At 36.4% G+C, this 21,124-nt stretch overlaps 2 protein-coding genes across 2 annotated transcripts in view; one reads left to right on the forward strand and one right to left on the reverse strand.

Annotated features, from left to right (window-relative positions):
- The window catches only part of ZFC3H1 (zinc finger, C3H1-type containing), a 61,584-nt gene extending 53,856 nt beyond the window's left edge, over positions 1-7,728 (reverse strand). Inside the window, exons 1-2 of the mRNA XM_008576106.1 lie at positions 6,898-7,728; positions 1,599-2,015 (exon numbers count right to left, since the gene is read on the reverse strand). Coding sequence (XP_008574328.1) covers positions 1,599-2,015; positions 6,898-7,495 — 1,015 coding nt within the window. The 5' untranslated portion in view covers positions 7,496-7,728. The remainder of the gene's footprint in view (positions 1-1,598; positions 2,016-6,897) is intronic.
- Positions 7,729-7,982: 254 nt separating this feature from the next.
- On the forward strand, positions 7,983-17,090 carry THAP2 (THAP domain containing, apoptosis associated protein 2). Its single transcript, XM_008576107.1, has 3 exons — positions 7,983-8,460; positions 13,556-13,751; positions 16,366-17,090. The coding sequence occupies exons 1-3, from the start codon at positions 8,390-8,392 to the stop codon at positions 16,753-16,755; spliced, it is 657 nt and encodes a 218-aa protein (XP_008574329.1). The 5' UTR covers positions 7,983-8,389; the 3' UTR covers positions 16,756-17,090.
- Positions 17,091-21,124: the final 4,034 nt, after the last annotated feature.

Here is a 21,124-nt window from a genome sequence, read left to right on the forward strand (position 1 = left end):
CCATGCGAAGTATTTGCAGCACAGGAGGTGGGAGAGACAGGACCACCGGGGGAACACTGATGCACTGCAAGAACAGCTGACCGGCACCCCAATCAGTGAAGGACCACCCAGAGGAGAGTGGTCAGGAATACAGAATTGCATGCAGTATAGTTTCATGAAAAGACTTAGGCCCACATCAGAGTTTCTACACAATCCAGGTGCACCAGGTCTCTGGTGAGCCAGAAGTACCTATAAAGTCAACCAATATAACCTGAGCTGCACAAAAAGCCTTCCCTAGGGAAGCAGCAGCAAAGCAGCAATTTAGCTAAACCACACAGCTCAAGTACAGGCCCCCACAGGAAGTTCCCCCATTTTGGAAGTAAGCAAAGTACAAAAAATTAGCTCTTGTCCAGGCACAGTGCCAGCGCCTTGGTACCCACTTGGGGATCTGAAGCATGGAGCCAAGGACTGGACACCCCTCCCACAACCAGGCACACCACCAGAACCTCAGGACCTGCCTGGGAACCTGAGGGCTCGAGTTGGGGGCCAGATCCCCCTCCCACAACCAGACACACCTCCAGTGCCTTGGGGCCCACCCAGAGACCTGAGGCATGGAGCTTGGGACCAAACCCCCCACCCCACAACCAGGCACACCACCAGTGCCAAGGAGCATGCCAAAAACATCACAGCCACCACAATAACCACAGCTGCTGTAAAAGCGGCTAGACGCCACAACCACCACACAGATTGTCCGCCAGCCACTGGAGTGCACTGACACAAGGAGAGTCACCAGCAGAGACCAAAGAAAAGAAGAGGTTGTCTCTCTCTGCAAAGCTCATTCCAGAGTGACAGAAGAAGCATCTGCTCTACGATACCACTGGGGGACCTGAACACACCTCTCAGCATTGGAGCAATCATCTAGGCAACAAATCAACAGAGTAACCATTACTCTTTCAGGAGAGAAGAAATCCAGGGTTGTCAGGGGGGAGGGGAAGGGAGAGAAGGATAGGGAGAGACTGGACAAGGGGCATAAAGAATAAGTATGATTTGTAACAATACATATGCTAGTAATATTGATCTGAACCCCCAAAATATGTATAATCAACTATGATTCAATAAAATTTTTTAAAAAATCAATCAATATAATTCAATATGCTAATAAATTAAAGGAGATAAATTAGACGCTCATCTCAACAACAAAGAAAAAAAAATTTAATAAACTTCAACACCCATTCACACTGAAAATCTCAAACTAGGAACAGGGCAAAAATTTCCTTTACCTAACAAAGGGTACCTACAAAAAACTTACAAACATCTTTAATGGTAAATGTCAAAAACATTCCCTTTAAGTTCGGAAACAAAGGTGTACACTATTGTCACTTATGTTCAACACTGAATTATAAGTCCTAGCCAACATGTCAGGCCAAAAAAAGAAATAAAACACAGATTAAAGATTAGAAGAAAACAAAACTTGTCATTATTTGATAATGTAACTGTATACATAGAAAGTACAAAAGAATTCACAGAATAATTTTAACAATGTGCACTACCAAAACAACTAATTACTCCTTTAGAGAAAGAAGAGTCTTATTACTAACAAAAACATTTAATTCCATTACCTTGACTAGATTCAGTACTGTCGGATTTCAGGGAAAGTTGTTTTGCCCCATCTTTAACTTTTTTCAACCGGTTCTTATCTCCCGGTAAAGTCAATTTTTGCCTGAGTGGTTTTAATTCAAATGCCTGAAAAGTTTTGACGTGTGTTTTCTCCTCAGGAGCTACTTCTTTACTTGAGTCCTTTGTAATACTGACATTATCAGTGCCTGTTTGGTCCTCAAAGTTCAATGTTTTAGAATCTTCCTGCACATTCTCTTCTTTGCTACTCAAAGCTAGTTTTTCATCCTTATTGATGCACTCTAGTTCCAACTGTATTTGCTTATACTTTAAGAGTAAATCTTCAAAAGTTTCTTCCCCACAGTTTTCACTTTTTGAAGAATAATTTTGTTTTCTTGATGGAGATCTTCCAAAACTTTTGGCTGAATAGCATATTAAGGAAACCAGTTTCCAAGAATTTTCCACAGTTAAATTTAACAAAAAAAAAATAAATTATAAATTTTCAGGAAAGACAAATTGATATTTTTAAATTACCAAATTCCATTTAATATGTGTACTGCTAATGTCCACTTTCACTATGTGCCCATATTTGAATTTAACAAGTATCCATATAAATAGTCCACTTACAAAATCACTAGTATAAGTAATTACCATTAGTATCCATGGGTAGTCCACCTAGTTAGGTTATAGCATCTTTCCTTCTGTAGGTGCCAGGAAAGCACATAATGAGCTGGATGTTAAAGATTCTTTTCTGAAGGAAGACGGGAAAAACTGCTTTGTCACAGATGTGGAAATTTACATTGCAGATAATCAGGAGAAAATGTTTCTTCTCTTTAGTTTCCTCTCATCTCAAATTTTTAAAAAACAAGAAAACAAGAGATAAAAAATGAACACTGACAATTAGTAGACTAATTTATGAATAAGAAACATTTTCTTAAAAATCTAATACATAGGTTTAGAGCTCACAAAGTATATTAACATCCAACATATGCACAACAAAAATAATTATGGCAATTATATCATTTTTAAAAACAGAACTTTTAAATAGTACTCAAAATGTATCTTCAAACTAATTTTCCCCTAAAGACAAGGCTATCTAAATCCAAAATCAATTGTTTTTATTTTCTTCTCTAACACAGTGATACACAGAACATAACTTCTTCCTTGGAAATGGCTACAAAGTCCTCAACTACAATTTTTATTCACAACAATTCATACATGTGATAGCTGTTACATCTCATTTTTCTTACCTGGAAATTAAGAGAAAAGCCAAGTACCTCTGGTTTTAATACAATAGATCATTTATAGATCACTTTGAATTGGCTAGGATATAACATATTCCCTAAATAGGGTTCTTCTCTGTTTAACGTCTCACAAGACAAACAGCTGGCAAAGATTTTTAAATTCCCCTGATAATTAATTCAAGAATGAGAATTACCACCAAATATTTGAGAAACTAAGTATTGCAAGTGAAAATCTAACAGTTCTGCAGCAAAACTGTTCTAGTAAATCTTTCGTTCTGTTTTCTTCTCCTCAGAGCCAAGTTTCTTGAAAGAATACTAGTTGCTCAGTATCTTTCTTACTCATTCTTAAACCAAATGGAATCTGGCTGCTGTCCCATTAATCCACAGAAACTGCTCTGGCTGAGTTTATCCACCAATGTTTTCAAATCTTATTTTACCTGATCTCTCTGTAGCATTTGACACTGTAAACCACTTGTCTCTTGGCTTCCGTAACTCCCACTCTCTTGTTTCCCTAACTCGTTTTTTTTTCTCTTAAGTCTTCACGACTCCTTTCTCTCCAATTCCTGAAATAATCATGCTCTCCAGTGAGCTCTACTTAGCCTCTTTCTCCTTTCATATTGAGTGTTCTAATGCACTCCCACAGTTTTACGGTAACTACCACAGGAGAGAAGTCTGGCCTGACAAGAAGATATTTTGGGTTCTCTGTCTCCCACAAGCCATCCCCCATACTGCTGACAGAGTAATCTTTCTATACAATACAAATGTGATCAGATAACTCCCCTTGTTTAAATCTCATTAAGAATAGAGTCCAAAATCTTTAGAATGAATATAATGCCTTCATGATCTGACCTGTGCTTACCTTTCTAATCTTATCTTTTCCCAGCTCATCACAATTTATACATAACTTTGTGTCTAGGTTTTTGTTCTTCAATTTGACTCCAATTCAACTGTCACCCCCCCTCTGTGAAGGGGAAGAGTAACTTGCTCTCCCCTTTCCCCTCTTAAGCATTCTTTCTATATAAATTCTGGAATGACATGCATTTACATCTGACTTTTCAATGAACACATTTAAAGGCACAACTGCAATAATATAAAAATAAATAAATAAAGACGAAAGACCTTGGAAACATTTGCAAAGGGAAAAGATTCAGTACACCAACAAAAAATAACTGAAGAACAGAAAAATGAGGAAAAGCAACTTCATTACAACTGTAACTGAGTAAACTCCTTTAAGGCTAAATGAAATCTACTCCTGTATATACAGAATAGCTAGGATCAAACCAACACCTATTAGATTTAATTTTAAGCTTGTCAAGATGCAATTTCTAACTGAAACCCGATATAAAAAAAAAATTATTCAACCTTTTCAGCTGCAGCTGAAAATGGAATGAACGACTTTTTACTGATAAGAGACACTGGCCTATGTTAGCACTCATCAGATTTGAAAATTTAAAACAGTAGTCACCCAAGAGAGACTTACACTAAGAAAGACTGACAAAGTATCTTAAGAGAAATTAAGAATGAAAATAAGAACTGCAATAGAATCTAGTTTATTCTATTTCTTTAAAGCTGCAACTAGCAAATCTTAATTATCGCAGAGAAAGAAATTATGGCAAAAAAAAAAACAAAAAACAAAAACAAAAACTCTTGATTCAGGCTACTTCACTTAAAGCTGCAACTAGCAAATCTTAATTATCGCAGAGAAAGAAATTATGGCAAAAAAAAAAAAAACTCTTGATTCAGGCTACTTCAGTACAAGACTATAAAAATGAACTACAGAATAACCCTCATTCTCTCTTTATATACTATTTGTAAAATTTTAAAAAGCCATTATTATAAGCATACAGTGGAAATATGAATTAAACAGTAAAATCTTAATTAAAAAAAAATCTGAATTAATAAAGCTTTGTATTACAAATTTTGTTTGCTCACGTTATACAAAAGTAGCTAGGAACTACGTTTTCCTTCTCAAATTCTTAAAAAGAACACCACCTCTAGAATGGAACAGTGATACTTCATGAGGAAAACAATGAACAGAGGACCAAAACAAGCATCCTTTTCTTAAGTGCGGCATCTGTGAAAAGAAAAACAGCAAGATAGCTCATTTCTGACAAGTTACTACAGAAACCAAAGTCACATAGGCAAACTGGATATTTTCCTGTACTTTTTTCACAACATCATATGCTTGTTTATTAATAAAGACATGTAAGCTTAACAATTAACAAAGGTATACAGCAAAGACTCAAATTGGTACTGAATGGACTGACAGAAGACACAGGCAGGAGGCAGGCAAGCCCACTCATCTTCCCCTTTTCTAACAGAGAATAAATTTTAAAAACACTTTGAGCTCCCACAGTACTTTTTACATACCGATCTGAACTTTTTAAACTAAACTGTAATTATTTATTTTCGTTCGTCTCCCCAACACAAATTACGAGTTTTATCTTTGCATCCTTAAAACACACGAACACTCACACACACTTAAACATCTTTTCTATTTTTGGATTCAGAATAGACAGCTAACAAATCCACGGACAAAAAAATAACTTGGGCAAAGGTTTTTTTTTTTTTTTTTAACCTTCTTGAAAGAACACTCACTGTCAAAAAGTTAAATAGTTACATGATTTTCTCTGTAACAATCCTGAAATGCTCCTAACCCAACTTTTGCTTGCAGAAGTAAGTTTTATCAAGACACTAGCATCAGAAGCTGCTGTTTCTTACCTAAACCTACATTCCTTGCCCCCTTTACACCATGACATCTGGGAAAGACCATTCTGCCCCTAAGTATTCTATAAAAAATAATTTTGAGTTTCTTCCAAATAAGTATTGCTACATATAAATTTCATATACAACATATTAAAAAATCATTACCCTATGGAAATTACAATCAGTAATGAAAGTCCTTAGGAAACTATTTTTATGCAGTAACTGCAGAGTATGTCAAGACATAGTTCTACAAACCCACCATAAAACAGGAAACCTTCAGATGACTGATTCCTCTGTATAAATCCTAAGTACATTCAATAATATTAAAGAAAACTAAGAATAAGGTTAGAGGGAGCAAAAATCAGATATTTTGCTATTTTCCTTCTCAATTTGTCCATAATCTCCACCCTCCCAAACGCACTCCCCATTCTAATATATTAAAACTAAAAAGCTGATAAGTTTCTCTTTCTCTCTTCGGCCAACATTTAGTCAGCACTAAGAGTTACAAAATATTCAAAAGTGAACACAGGAAATAGAGACATTAAGGAAGTAAAGCTTTCCAAAAAGATATATGAATTAAAAAGTTATGAGTTAACAGGACTGGTAAAATCACCGGGGTTTTTTGTTTGTTTGTTTTTTGTTTTGTTTTGTTTTCTCCTACTTTAAAAGGTAGCAATGAGAAAAATAAATCACGAAAGGTAAAAAAAAAATAAAACATAAAAAATAAAAAAAATAGAATCACAAGAACAGGAGGATTATGCATAATGAAAGTTTACAATTTTCAATGTCAAAATGCAATATGATATAAGCAACAGTTGTTTTCTCCTACTTTAAAAGGTAGCAATGAGAAAAATAAATCACGAAAGGTAAAAAAAAATAAAACATAAAAAATAAAAAAAATAGAATCACAAGAACAGTAGGATTATGCATAATGAAAGTTTACAATTTTCAATGTCAAAATGCAATATGATATAAGCAACAGTATTTACGACTATTTTTCTCCCTTTAACAACCTAAGTCAACTTCAAATAAAATACAAACCTCCTGTACCAGCAAAATACAAATGCTAATCAAACTTGAGTTTCTGATGTACTACTTCAAATCTAACTTGACTGTCAAAGATTCCACTACCTTACTCCAATCCATAACACGCTGTTAAAAAGCAATAAATCTTAAGAAACACGCTACACTGTGACACATGGGAATTACCAAAGAACAACTTACTTTAAGCACTGGACACAGGGACCAATAAGCGGTCTGATGATTCACAAAAGTTACACTCATCTCACAGACCTACGCTAAAGGGAATTTTAGTTAGTGACACACCCAGGGCAGACCGCCACATTAAGGATACAGCTCTTCCGAGGTGGAGAGGGCTCTCGCCAGCTCTGACTGCTGCTGAATCCGGATCCCGCTCCTCCTCCCAGAGGAGGTCTGCCCCCTGGCTTGCCTCCTCGCTCACCCACTCCTCGCCCCCGACTCCAGCGACTCCCACCCCGGTAAGGCCTGCCTCGAAAGCGGAAACGGTCCAAGGCGATGTGGCTCCGCTCCCAGAAAGACGGCCGGGGGCTGCTTTCGGTCAGTGAGTTCGAAGGCACCCGCACGGAGGGCGGGTGAGACCGGAACGGTTCTTTGGGTCGGTAGCTGCTGTGTCCCCTGAGGTGGCCCCGCTCCGACGCGTGCCGCGAGCGTGAGAAATTCCTCAGCTGTTGCTGAGAAGAGGACGATGACGAGGAAGAGCCACCGCCTCCGCCGGATCCACCGCCCCGGGCCGGGTGAGTTGGCCTTCGCCGCAGATACGGTAACAACCCGCCGCCGCTGCTACTGCTACTGCTCCGGCTCCGTATCTGACTGTTATTATCGTCGTCACTGATCTCCCCATCTTCAAGCTCCCCTTCTTCCTTCGGCGAGAGGCCGCTGGAGGCCAGGGCCGGAGTATCCACAGCCGCCATCCGGGGAGCAGCGCCTTCCACACAACCTTACCCTCCGTCCTGGGATCCGCCCCACGGTTCCCTTTCTCCTCGGCTCCCTTTCTTAAAGGACCCGGTCACTGCGGCCTTACCCCTATACGGACAACTAGCGGGCTCTGCTCCCCAACTTCCCCGCACCCCAGCTCTTTCTCGTCGGACCGTCGCAACCCAGTTCCACCTCCTAGCGCCCCCTTGCACCTCAGCAATCGGGGATCTTCCGCCTCGCGAGAAAGGGGCTCTAAAGCGGCTGTGTCCGAGACGTCACTTCCTGCGATACGTAGGAAACGAAACTCCCATTCACGCGATAACAATGAGGCCAACGCGATGCTTCCTGGGATTTGTAGTCTTTGTCTCTCACCCGATTTTTTTTTTTTTCTTCTGGACTACGATTCACACCCACTCAAGGCTCTGGACTGGGACAGATAGGTGTGTGGAGAGGTTGGCCGATCTGCTCTTGGCTGTAACCTTCCGAGAGTTTCATGGTACATAATCGGAGGGGAAAACAACCTCTTCCTTTTAATTGCTCCGGGGCCGCTGCCAAAGAGACGCAGTGGACCTACTCTCTTTTGGGGGTAAGGAGAGGGAACGGGTTGTGTCCGCCATGTTGGTGAAGGCAAATGGAGGCGACTGGAGCTCCACGACTGTCAGCTCTGCTGGCTCAAGTCCTCCATATTAATAAAGAGAAAGGGAAGGTTGACCCTTCCTCGTCCTCCCCCTCCCCTCCACATACACACCCCTTTTTCCCCACACAACTCTCACGACTAAGCTCAGTGGGCCTTTCGCCTGCCTCGATTGTCCAGCCTTTGCCAGAAGGAAGTTTAGCATCCAGCGCCTCAGAACAGGCTTAAGACAGCGCCGAATGAGGGGGAAAGAGAAATGCCGACCAATTGCGCCGCGGCGGGCTGTGCTACTACCTACAACAAGCACATTAACATCAGCTTCCACAGGTAACTTGGGCAAGCAGTGGGGGTGACGGAAACGGGAGCTCCTAGTCTGGGTATCGTTTGTGTGGAAGGAACAGGAGGATTCTACTAATTCTAGTAACTTTCCCAGCGGGTAGCAGGAAAACATCATTTTCGTCCTTTGTGTATGTTTCTCAAATCTGTTCAATTTTTCTCTCCCTTTGGGGAAGCTTTGCTCACTCTCTTAAAAAAAAAAAAAAATCCAAGTACTGGATAGTGATTACCACTTAAAGAAAAAGTGATAGGAGGATACCTTCGTTTTCTATTTTACTCCTATATATTAGACTGTGTCTAGACATGAAGGACGCCATAAGGGAGAGAGATCTTCCCGTTCAAGTCATCAATCACCTTAAAAGCCTGCTGTGTTCCCGTTAAAATCTGGAAATTCTCACTAGCTTAATTGACGTGACAAGCATTTAGATTTCTAATAGGCACACACAGTAACTGCGGAGGAACTGAGTCATCACTGATAGCCGTGGAATTACCTTATTAAAAGATAACCACTTAAAAAAAAAACAGCGATGTTTCTGTTTTTAAACTACTTCATGCAAACGTAGTGCTTTATTCATTTATCCAAGAAATATGTACCGTGTTCCTAATTAGCTAACATTGTGCTAAGGATCCATAAATTTCTTACCCTCTTGGAGTTTAGAGTTTAGTGGGGGAGAAAGACATAAATAAATACTGACAGTTAAGTGCCACAAAAGAGACGTTGAGAGAAACCTAACAGCGTTGGAATGTCAAAGAACACTTCTCAAAAGATGTGACATTTCAAATGAGACCAAAGGATGACATACATTTGGTCCTGTATACTACACTTTCCTAAGAGTACTTGAGAAGCTGTAGTGGAGGTTTAAAAAGAAGAATGGCATGAGTAAATTTTCCTATTAAAAAGCCCTCTGGCTGCAGTATGGAGAATTATAGGATTAAAGTGCTGGTCAAGCATCATTAGAGATGAACTTGATGAGAAAAGAGCTTATTACAGAATGTTAAGATACTTACTGTTTCCTCCACAGGGAAATCCTGGTCAACTGAACTAAACACTGCTCTTAGTGGCTAGCACAACCAGCACTGGATTAGGGGAGGTGAGAGTTGATAAAGAAAAACTAATTAGGAAGCCATAGTAAAACAAGGGGAGTCTACCCAGTGGCCCAGACTAGGGTGGTATTGACAATAGGGATGGAGAGAAAGGGACAGATTTGAGAAATGTTTGAGGAGAAACTACTGAATTTGGTAATATGATTTGGAAGATTAGAGAGAGGGAAGAATCCAGGCACCAATAACATTGTTTAAGAGATGCACAGTGGTGGTAAAAGAACATGCTGTTATGGAATTAACATTTTTATGTTTAACCTCAGAAATTTAAGTCTTAGAATAGCATTAATTATAATAAAAATACATTACTATTTCATAAATACAAACAGTATTTAATTAACTCCTGTCCTCCTAGAACATTAGCAGACTTCTTTATCCCGTGTACAAGTTATGTTGCCTAAACTTACTGTCTCCGTTTTTGTTATCTCTTAGCCCATTCTATCTAGTCTAAGTCTCTCCAATAATCTGATACTGCTCTTAACATGACCTCTATATCTCTCTACATTTTTCATGGCATGTGATTATTTCCTCCTTGAAATACTTTCTACTTTTGAAATACGTGACACTAATTTTGTGATTTTCCTCTTACTTCTTTGACCTATCTTCAATTTCTTTTGCCAGCCCTTCTTACCAACTTCTAATCTAGGTCTTCACACTCTCATCAAAATAATTTCAACTATTCCTGTGGTCTCAGTAAACAGCTACTCGTTGATGCCTCCCAAATGAGTATCTCCAGCCCATATCTCTCTAAGAAGTTCCAAACTTATAGGCCAAGTATCTACTCAGTATTTCCCCGGTCTCCCTCCAGTTCCCCAGATTCAACTTCTGTGTTGATGAACTGTCCTTCCCTCAAACATACACCACATCCTGTATTCCCTTTCTTAGTAAATGGAAATACCATCCACCCAGAAACTTGGAAGTCATACTCCCTTGTCACCATTCCCTCTTGATTGGATTATTACAACAGCCTATTAACTGGATCACTGCTTCCATTCATGCACACCTAGCCATACTTCTATAATCAATAGTGTGTTACTAAATGTTTAACTGGCTCTCCAGGGAAGGGAAAAAGCCCTGATTTGTAGTGATTGCCCAATTTCCATGATATAAATACTCCTTCCAAGGCTGGTTTCAAGCTACCAATATGGCATCCTGATCATGGAACTGGAAAGAAATATACAGTATCACACTACTCTTTAGTATTTCCACCATACAGATTTACAACAGACATAACCTTAAGAGTATAGATAATAGTAAAATAATTAGGAAGTTGTGGGTTTTTAGTATTTATCATCTTTGGTTTTGATGTATCTAATTACAAATTTATATCATCTAATTTTTAATAATGGCTATGTTTAACAACATATTAAACATTTATTCAGGGCCGGCCCGTGGCTCACTCGGGAGAGTGCGGTGCTGATAACACCAAGGCCCCGGGTTCGGATCCCATATAGGGATGGCCGGTTGGCTCACTGGCTGAGACTGGTGCTGACAACACCAAGTCAAGGGTTAAGATCCCCTTACCAGTCATCTTTAAAAAAAAAAAAAAAACATTTATTCAAAAATTTTCTAACAATCAGTTCTCACAATTTGGCCCTTTAATGGCATACCAATGCCATTTTGGATACAAAATTTCTCTTTGACTTAGAAGGCTATCCATCATCATTTTATGTCATAATACTCTTCCCTGTCCCCAAGATACTCTTAACACTCTTCACCACTCCCATCTAACTTCCCTAGCTAATTCTTACTCTTTTAAGGCCTCCTGACTAGATTAGTTCTTCCTATTTTATGGTTCCATGCAACCCTGTACTTATCCTTTTATAAAACTCCATGGACACTTGTAATTACTTTTTTTTTTTTTTTCCTCTTTGTCTTTTTTCGTGACCGGCAACAGATCGCAACCCTCAGTGTCGCGCCCGTACCGGACCGGGACCGGCCACGGGATCGCAACCCTCGGCGTTGCTCCCGCCCCTTGCTCAGCCAGTGAGTGGCCGGTCTGTATGTGGGATCCGAACCCTCGGCGGGAGCACCACCACGCTTCCCAAGCGGCGCACTATAGCAGTGCGCCACCGGGCTGGCCCGTAATTACTTTTATAATAATAATAAGTAACACTTATTTAGTATTTACCATGTACTGTGCACTGGGAAGCATTTACTCACATTTTCTCATTTAATCCTTAGAAACACACTGGTACCATTCTTACATAACTTTATAGAATGATGATACAAAGGAGACCTAAAAAGTTTAAATAATTTGCCAACATCACCCAGCTGTTACTCAAAGGAGACAGGATTAGAGCCCTGTTATATTGCATCAAGCTATTCAATTCTCTATCTTCCCCCATTACAGAATATACTTATAGAGGATAGGTACCATGTCTGTTTTGTTTACTACCATGTCTTCAGTGCCCAGGACAGTGCTTGAAATGTAAGAGGTATTCAACTGTTTAATAAAGACACAAGCAAAATAGCACTGTTTAAAATAGTGATTTTCCAAAACATGTAATGTTTATGAAAGCTTGGTTCTATTATTGTGTAGACAAGAATATATCCATCTGTTTCCAATATGTTAATTTTTTAATATCTATAGAATGACTTGTTATTACTTAGATTAAACTTATGGGCTACCTCTCCCACCCTTTGAATGTGCTGAGAAAAATCCAAACAACACATGCTAAATATGATTAAGGTTAGTGCTGTATAAAGTCATTATACCAAAATAAAATATAAAATTATTCTTTTTTATTGATATAATTGTACATATTTATGTGCTAATTATTCTTACTCTATTTCAGCACAAATAATTTAAAGATTATTTAATAATGTCCAGTTAACCCCATTAGTTCATTCATTCATTCACTGAAACACTCAGAAAAGTTCATTGAGTGCTTAACAGATACTATGAAAGATACAATGCAAGACCTGGGGATAAAGTAGTAAAAAAATATGGCCCCTACCCTAGAGAAACTTACAGTTCTAGTAGGGAAAATAAAGTAAACAATTAGAATACAGTAATATTAGTGCTTTATTACATAGCAACATCTAACTCAGTCTTCTGATCATGGAAAACTTCCTTGGTACAATGAGTGCATACTCATATATTTTGCATTTGAAATTAATAAGAAAGGAGAAAGAAAAAATTAAAGAAAAAAACAAATAAAAATAAAAATGAGCTAAAGAAAAAAGAAAAACATAAGTATGAAAGGAAAAACATTGCTACAAAGCATTTTACCTTTTTGTAATTATGCCTTCTGCTGCACTACATAACTTGAGTTGATTTTTTTTTTTAATATATGCAGCTTAACTACATGGAAGTAATATCATGAATTATTAATTTAAATATTCTGTATTCATATTAATTTAGCAAATTTTTGTTGAGTCCCTACTGTTCGCAAGGCACTGTGCCAAAGACAGATGAAAAGATATGATAATGATCTTTGTCCTCAAGAAATTTATAATCTTTTATTTCACTGGAAATTTATTAAAATGGAAAAATCACAAAACAATGTAGTTAGTGTCATAGTGACGGAACACAGAGGAAGGAGTACCAGAATCTGCATAGGCTTTCCTTGATAAAATTTAATCTTTAGGTATCTGCTTTGTCTAGACCATATATATACACCAGCAGCATATCAAAGCATTGTGAAATTACTCCTGCTTATAATGGTTTTACATAAACTTGATCTAGATCAGTTTAGTCATGTTTTATGTTACTGCCCGTGTTAAGAACTAGATTGGGAAGAAATGTCTCTCTTGAAAGCCATTAAAAATAAAACCATTCAAGTCAGTTTTTACTAATATTTTTATAACATAAATATTACCATGATTTGATTTCTGTTCAAGTGTCTGGATATTGTAAGGTAAAAATTTTTTGTGTAAATGGGTGACAGTTTAAATTATCACCTTTTAAATTTCTTTTAACCATTTAGGTGTAACCAGAAGTATGATAGTTGGAATTTGAGTTGTCTTTTTTTTCCTTAAGGTTTCCTTTGGATCCTAAAAGAAGAAAAGAATGGGTTCGCCTGGTTAGGCGCAAAGATTTTGTGCCAGGAAAACATACGTTTCTTTGTTCAAAGCACTTTGAAGCCTCCTGTTTTGACCTAACAGGACAAACTCGGCGACTTAAAATGGATGCTGTTCCAACTCTTTTTGATTTTTGTACCCACATAAAGTCTATGGTAGGTAATGTTACTCTCCTTTTTTGTTTTTTGTTTTTTTTAACCAATTTTAGAACCCATTTCTTTTTGTTTATGCAATGGAGCAATTCAAAATATACTGAAATTCATATATAGTGATATGCCTCAAGAAAATTGCAGACCTTCCTCTCATACAATAAGAATTAGGTGTAGGCTAGAATTAGAATTAGATTGGGATTCTTTCCCCAATCCAAATTGTTTTACTATATTGAAATTTTACATTACTACAATTATTATCAGTAATTGCACCATTGGTAAAACTGAGAAATCATATCAGTAACGAAACCTCCAGCATTAGGAGGTTTCTGCTCTGATTTTAAAATATGACACTCAAATAATATGCTAAGCGCTTTAAGAGCAGCACACCCAGAGTCACACCAAAGTATATAAGTTCAGTGGGAGGCATAATAGAAAACTTCATAGAGTTTAGGCATTTACGCTGGGCCTGAGGACTAGGGAGTTTGGAGATTAGGTGAGGTTCTTGACCTTGAACAGAACAATTGCAACTGCGTGGTAAGAACAAAAGCCAATGGGTTGAGTGGTAAGTGGGAAATAACCAAATGTTAACAAGTGATATTTAAAAGGAAGGAGAGGGGCCGGCCCGGTGGCGCACTGGAGAGTGCGCCGCTTGGGAGCGCAGCAGCGCTCCCGCCAAGGGTTCGGATCCCATGTGGAGACCGGTTCCCGCTCACTGGCTGAGCGCGATGCAGGCGCAACACCGAGGGTTGCAATCCCGTTGCCGGTCCCCGGTACGGGAGCGACACCGAGGGTTGTGATCCCGTTACCGGTCAGTAAAAAAGACAAAAAGGAAAAAAAATAAAAAATAAAAATAAAAGGAAGGAGAGAATTAAGATATAGGATGAATGAATTAAAATGTTTTATCTAGTTAGGGAAGATCTGATCAAAGAGGAAACCTAGCTGAGAAAGACAGGGTCACAAAAAGTAAAAAGGGGTAGAATGAACACTGTCTAAAAGGACAGACATCTTTTCTCTTGAGAGAAGAAACAACAGCTTTTCTTGAGTTATTTGTGACAGTTAAATTTGTAAATGTACATGAGTTGCTATTTGAATGGGAGAGGAGTTGTGAACTAATTATCACAGATGTTAGAAAAGATGTTAGAAAAGTTCCAGGAGGGCAAGAATTTTGTCTTTTTCACTTCTGAATCCCCAGCACCTCAAATAGTGCCTGGGGCATATTATGCACTCAAATATTTGTTGAATTTGAAATGCACCTTTTTTAGACATTTGATCATTCATTCATTCAATAAATACTTACTAAACTTTACATTTTACCAGAATCTAAGTTAGATGCAGGGGATATAAAGATCAAAAAAGTTCCTGCCAATTCCTTAAACAGAGGGACCAACTGTAGGTTTCATGAAGACAAAAATCATAGTTTTCTTATTTGTTCACCATGTGTCCCCAGGAATTCACAGTATGTGTTTTAATAAATGTTTATTTAATGAATGAAAGACACAAATTATGAGGGTATGATTTAATCTGGGAACTGTAAGTGGTTTAGTATTGCCAGAATATAAACCAAGATGGCAAAATGGAGCAAGATCCTAATGATATTAGTATACAGGTAAAGGGTTTTTTCCCTTTAGATAATGGATAGGAAAAAAGAAATTTAGCCAGAATAGAGATGTCAAATCTGCTAGAAAAATCATTCTAGTGACAGAATACAGATTAATGAGGATCAAAATGAGGTGGAGAGATCAATAAAGAACAACATAGTCAAGCCAGATATGATACTGGCCTGATATAGGTGGTGGCATTAAGAATGACAGAGAGTAGAGGATTCATGATAGAAATAGTTATGCTGTAGAATTAATAGGACTTGATGACTATTTGAATGAAAGAGATAAAGATAAGAAAGGCTTCTCAGGTTTCTGATTTGGGCAAAAAGTTCCTAGCCAGATTTTAAATTCTTGAAGATGTAATGGTGAACATTGAACAGAAGACGTAGAATTAATAGGACTTGATGACTATTTGAATGAAAGAGATAAAGATAAGAAAGGCTTCTCGGGTTTCTGATTTGGGCAAAAAGTTCCTAGCCAGATTTTAAATTCCTGAAGATGTAATGGTGAACAGTGAACAGAAGATTAATGCTTGAGAATATGTTTCTATGAATCTTTCAATTTTTATTAAGTAGGACCCCGGGTCTGAAATATTCATCAAATTGAGAAAATAGTATTTAACTAAAAGAGGGATCATAATAGTATCACAGATAAACAAAATACCTAAATACAGTCTAAACTGGCCTTAGTAAGAAAATTGCAAATGATTTTTAAAGTCTTCATAGAATCATACTCAGTAATTTGGAAGAGACCTTGGAAGTCCATAGTCTTTTCAAATCAGTTTTTGAATCTCTCTGAAAAGAGAGGACAAAAATAAATTTGTGACTAGGGTTAATTCAACCATGGAAACTCAATCCACTATTACATGAGATGGACTGCTGCTGTTTGCTATCAAACTTTTAAAATTGATTCCTACAAGAGCAATTTAAATACTCTGTTGTCCAAAACTGGACAGCATTTACTTATTTATGATATTCCCTAATTTATGTTCAACCCTCTAATTTTGTTTGGCTCAGAAACTCAAGTCAAGGAATCTTTTGAAGAAAAACAATAGTTGTACTCCAGCTGGACCATCTAATTTAAAGTCAAACAGTAGTAGTCAGCAAGTACTACTTGAACATAGTTACGCCTTTAGGAATCCTATGGAGGCAAAAAAGAGGATAATTAAACTGGAAAAAGAAATAGCAAGCTTAAGAAGAAAAATGAAAACTTGCCTACAAAAAGAACGCAGAGCAACTCGAAGATGGATCAAAGCCACGTGCTTGGTGAAGAATTTAGAAGCAAATAACACATTACCTAAGGGCACATCAGAACACATTTTACCACCTGCCTTAAGTAACCTTCCTTTAGAAGATTTCAAGATTCTTGAACAAGATGAACAAGATAAAACATTACCAATTCTCTAATCCTAAAACATACTGAGAGTACCTTCTCTTAAGTTTAGCTTGCACAGAACTTAATGCCCATCCTTCATTCTTTTCAGAGGTAAAGATATTTACAATTATGCCAAAATTGAGTATTTAATAAATTTTTACTTGAAGTAACGTTATTACTGTATAACTGATGAAGACTTGATTACAAAAAAAATAAAATCCTTCTTATGAGAATTTTATTTGAAAATGAATGTAAGTGCCTTACATGAGAATTACATACATAAAATTTTTGCTAGGATATTATGTGTTTGCAAGGTGTTTTGTGTTTTTGTCTTTTTAAACTACTATTAAAGAATAGCCTATGACAAGTATTATGTTTAATTTATGCTAGAAAAAAATTTTTTTCTGCACCAAAGTTGGTATATTACATTCTAAATAAGATGCTAAGTAGGAGTTAACCAGCATTAAATGTGATCTTAAAACTGCTGGGTTTTGTATTAATTATTATTGGCACAATGATGTGAAAAATTCATAGAAAAAACCTGAGGTACAGGGCAAGCTCTTTCATTTAAACTTTCTGATTTTTCTTTTACCAGTAAAAGTGAGCTTATCATGGTCTCCCACATAAGAATATTAGATTTTAAAATAGGCTGTAAAATTTTTGGAAATAATATTTCTGAATGTGAAGTACCTTTCAGTCATCCAAACTAGGTAAGGCCTCAAGTACCTCAGACTAGTAAAACCTGGTAGCTGATGATATTCACCTTCTAAGAAAACACTTGTGAAATAATGCAAAGTTCAGGATCTAGCTTTTACCTTAAATGAAGGAATAGAGGGCTGGCTGGTTAGCTCAGCTAGTTAGAGTAAGGTGTTAAAACCCCAAGGTCAAGGGTTCAGATCACCATACTGGCCAGCTGCCAAAAAAAAAAAAAATAGATAAATGTATACTACTCTTTCTCATAATAAAAATATTACGTTTCCAACTTCAAAATTGGTGCATTAATAAGCAAACATGTTACCAAGTTCCATGTTAGGCATATCCTGTTTCCATGTGTGTTAATACTAAAACTCTTAAGCTTTTTTTCTTTCTTAACTACTTTACAATTACATTCTACACCTCAGAAATAACATAACAGTATAGTGGGCTTCCCCCCCCCCTTCATAAACCCACGGTAAAATTTAATCACTATTTGTAACTTAAAATAGAATCAATTTATCTTACACATCAGCTTTTTATCTCTTGTTTTTATCTCCTTTTTTAGTGAGTCAAATAGAGCAACCATACTGCATAAGGGAAATGACATGTAGTTCTCTGTAAAAATACATGTATGTCTGTGACAAAGCTATGCAAATGTTAATTATTTTATAAAATAAAAATATCAGAACTATTCTTATGGTTGCCACTTGAACAATTAAAGGGTTTGCCTTATTTCACCAAATGTTTAATAAGAATCCTTTCCTTCAAACAGCTTTGGCCAAATCGTATAAAAATTTATTAATATATAATCAAGTTGTTTAACCCTAAATGAAGCCTGTGATACTACCATATGAAAGAAGCATATACCTAATCATAAACTGCTTTAAATCTTTCCTATAAAGTAATAGCTACTTCATGATAAAAAAAAAAAAAACCGTCTATTGCTTTTTAAAAAATATTTGCTTGAATCCTAGCAGCAATCTTTTCACAGCATTAGCACTCTTTTAGTAAGGAACATCTCCCAAGCAAATGTAAATGTAGGAAAAGTCTCAAATATTTACAAAAATACTTTCGTGGATGGTATAAAACTTGTTCATCATTTTCTTTATCTTAAGTAATGGACGTAGTTTGTTAGAATTATTATTACGTGTTTTTTTCTAACATGGTTTTAAATACCTTTTCACCAGTATATAATCATCAGCACTTACCGTATTTACTTGACAACTCAAAATAAGGTAGGCAAAGAATCATTTGAATTCAAACTATATTTTCAAACAATAGACTCTCATGTGGTTCACGCCCCACCCCAAATACAAAACAAAACACTTTAATTAATGCAGCCCAGTTCTCATCTACAATAATATCTTGGTTTCTTAATATAACACTTTAAAAATCATAAAAATAAAACATTGTAAAATACAGCAAGCTTTTAGTCTTCATTATTTGACACCACTGAATAAACCACCAGTAAATTTTTGTGTGTTTTCTGTGTCATTTTCATGTTACTGTCCTTATAACATACTCCAAACCCTCCCTTCATCAAATTGTTTTATTAGCATACATCTGTCTGCCTTAAAACCAGCTTCATTCATAGAGAAAAACCTAAAAGGAATCTCTTAAACTCTGTCTTCAGTTGTTGATAGATTTCTTATCACTCTGACCATAAATCATAAAACTAATCAAAATTATAATAGCTCTTTTTCCTCTGCTAGACACAGCACATCCTCTGTTAATTCATTCTGCATCTCCAGGGCACTAAGCTCTACAAAGAACCAGCAAAAGGCTAGGAACTTGATATAAAGATGAATATGACATAATCTTCTACTCTCAAGTTGCTCAAAGTCTCCTGAGAGAAACTATTTATAACACAATCTGATAAATGTTGTAAAAGAAATAGGTGCAAAGTGCTTTGGAAAACACTGTTGAGGATTGGAATTCAAAGAGAAATACGCTTTAGGTGTTCTTATAATCAAATGGTTTTCTTTTGAAACAAAACATTTTTTTCTTAAAATGACTTACCAAACGAGGTAGGACATTGGTGTTTGACCTGAATTACAGTGTTATTTATTTTTAATGAGTTATAATATATTTTTACCTTTTAAGATGAACACTGAACAAATTTGTTGTTAAAAGGAAAACATAACTATAAATAAAATACTGCATCAAAGCCAAGTACTGGAGTTTATTTGAAATTTGATAATTTTTACAAGATAATAAACCCCACTAACAGAGATATTTAAAATAATTTAACTCAGAGTCTTACAAAACAATTTGGCACCCATTCATTCTTACTTTTTGCTTACAACTATTCTGTGTAGTAGGTGGTATTATCTCTGAAGTATATCTGGTGGTATTACATATGAAGGAATACTTAATGTAATTTATTTATTCATTCATTTACTATGTGCAATTTATTTATTCATTCAGACATTTATTATGTGCCAACTTGCACATGGGGTTGCCTATGATCTAGAATGTTCTAGGTTGAACACAGGTCTTCCACCTTCAAATCCCCTCTGTCCTCCATATTCTAACCCTCTGTTTAACATATGACTCATGTTATTAAAATAAGACAAATCATATGTCTCAAAAAATGAAAATAAGATAAAATTTTATATATATTGTAGTAAAGATAGTCTGTGAGGTCATTGTTGATCTTTTCTAGGCAGACTTTATAATGTTTGGTGTTTTATCTCATTTCTCAATGTTAGAATACGGGTAAATTTTAATTTGTGTATAATATAGAAAATGGTTCATCTTTATACCAGAATGTGGGATTCTTTTGATATCTGGACAGTTTGGAAGCTTTCTAAAATTAAGGATTTTGTAATGTATATTCAACATTGCATACTGTATTCACAAAAATGTATTCTAAGTATGTTGATATTAAAAACTTTTTTCTAAGGAATTTACTGTCATGCCTGTTATTTCCCCAAAAAAAATACACAAATATTTCTGTGTAAGTTCTTCCCCTAAAATGACTCCCTAAAAGACTTCTATAGAAGTTCTTCTCCCTAAATTGAACCAAATTGTTAAGCCAAATAAAGATATGTAAAGTCTTGAAGAGGAATTGTTTTTACTTTTGTTGTTCAAGTTATGTCTAAACATAGATTATGTTTAATTACATTGTTTTAAATACTGATTATACAATCTAGACCAGATATATGAAGGGCTATAAAAATTCTCTAAGAGTCTATCCTGACAGTAATTTGAGGCTCGCACGAAGACTTATTTGTAAATTATCAAAGCATTATTTTAATAACAAAAAGGAAAGAAGATTGATTTTTCTTAATAATTTTTTCTTATTAAAAAAATTTTTTAATACTTTAAAAAAATACTATGTGGGGTACTGAATAAGCAAGTTGACAAAGTCCTTGCTATTCTAGGGAAGCCAGCAAGGCTGGCATCCCTTTTGCCTACTTCCCCCTTCTCCTTCCCTTTGAGGTCTGACCTTTGATTGAACCCAGGACCCTGGAATCTTTGTAAATGAGAAACTTACGTTCTTATTTTGTTGATAAGTAGTTAGTTATGAATTTTCAAGCGCTGTGGTAACTGAAAATGTTCTGTTCTATAAATAGCTTGGTAGCAGATATAATTGATTTAATCAATGTGATTTGTTATTTCACTGGCTTACAAAAAGGAACTTAAAATAAACTAAGATGCCTTGCAGGCCCAGCAGCCTGCAGGGTATTCCTGATCCCATCT

Source organism: Galeopterus variegatus, unplaced genomic scaffold (genome assembly GCF_000696425.1).
Source record: "Galeopterus variegatus unplaced genomic scaffold, G_variegatus-3.0.2 Scaffold1289, whole genome shotgun sequence".
Classification (NCBI taxonomy): domain Eukaryota; kingdom Metazoa; phylum Chordata; class Mammalia; order Dermoptera; family Cynocephalidae; genus Galeopterus; species Galeopterus variegatus.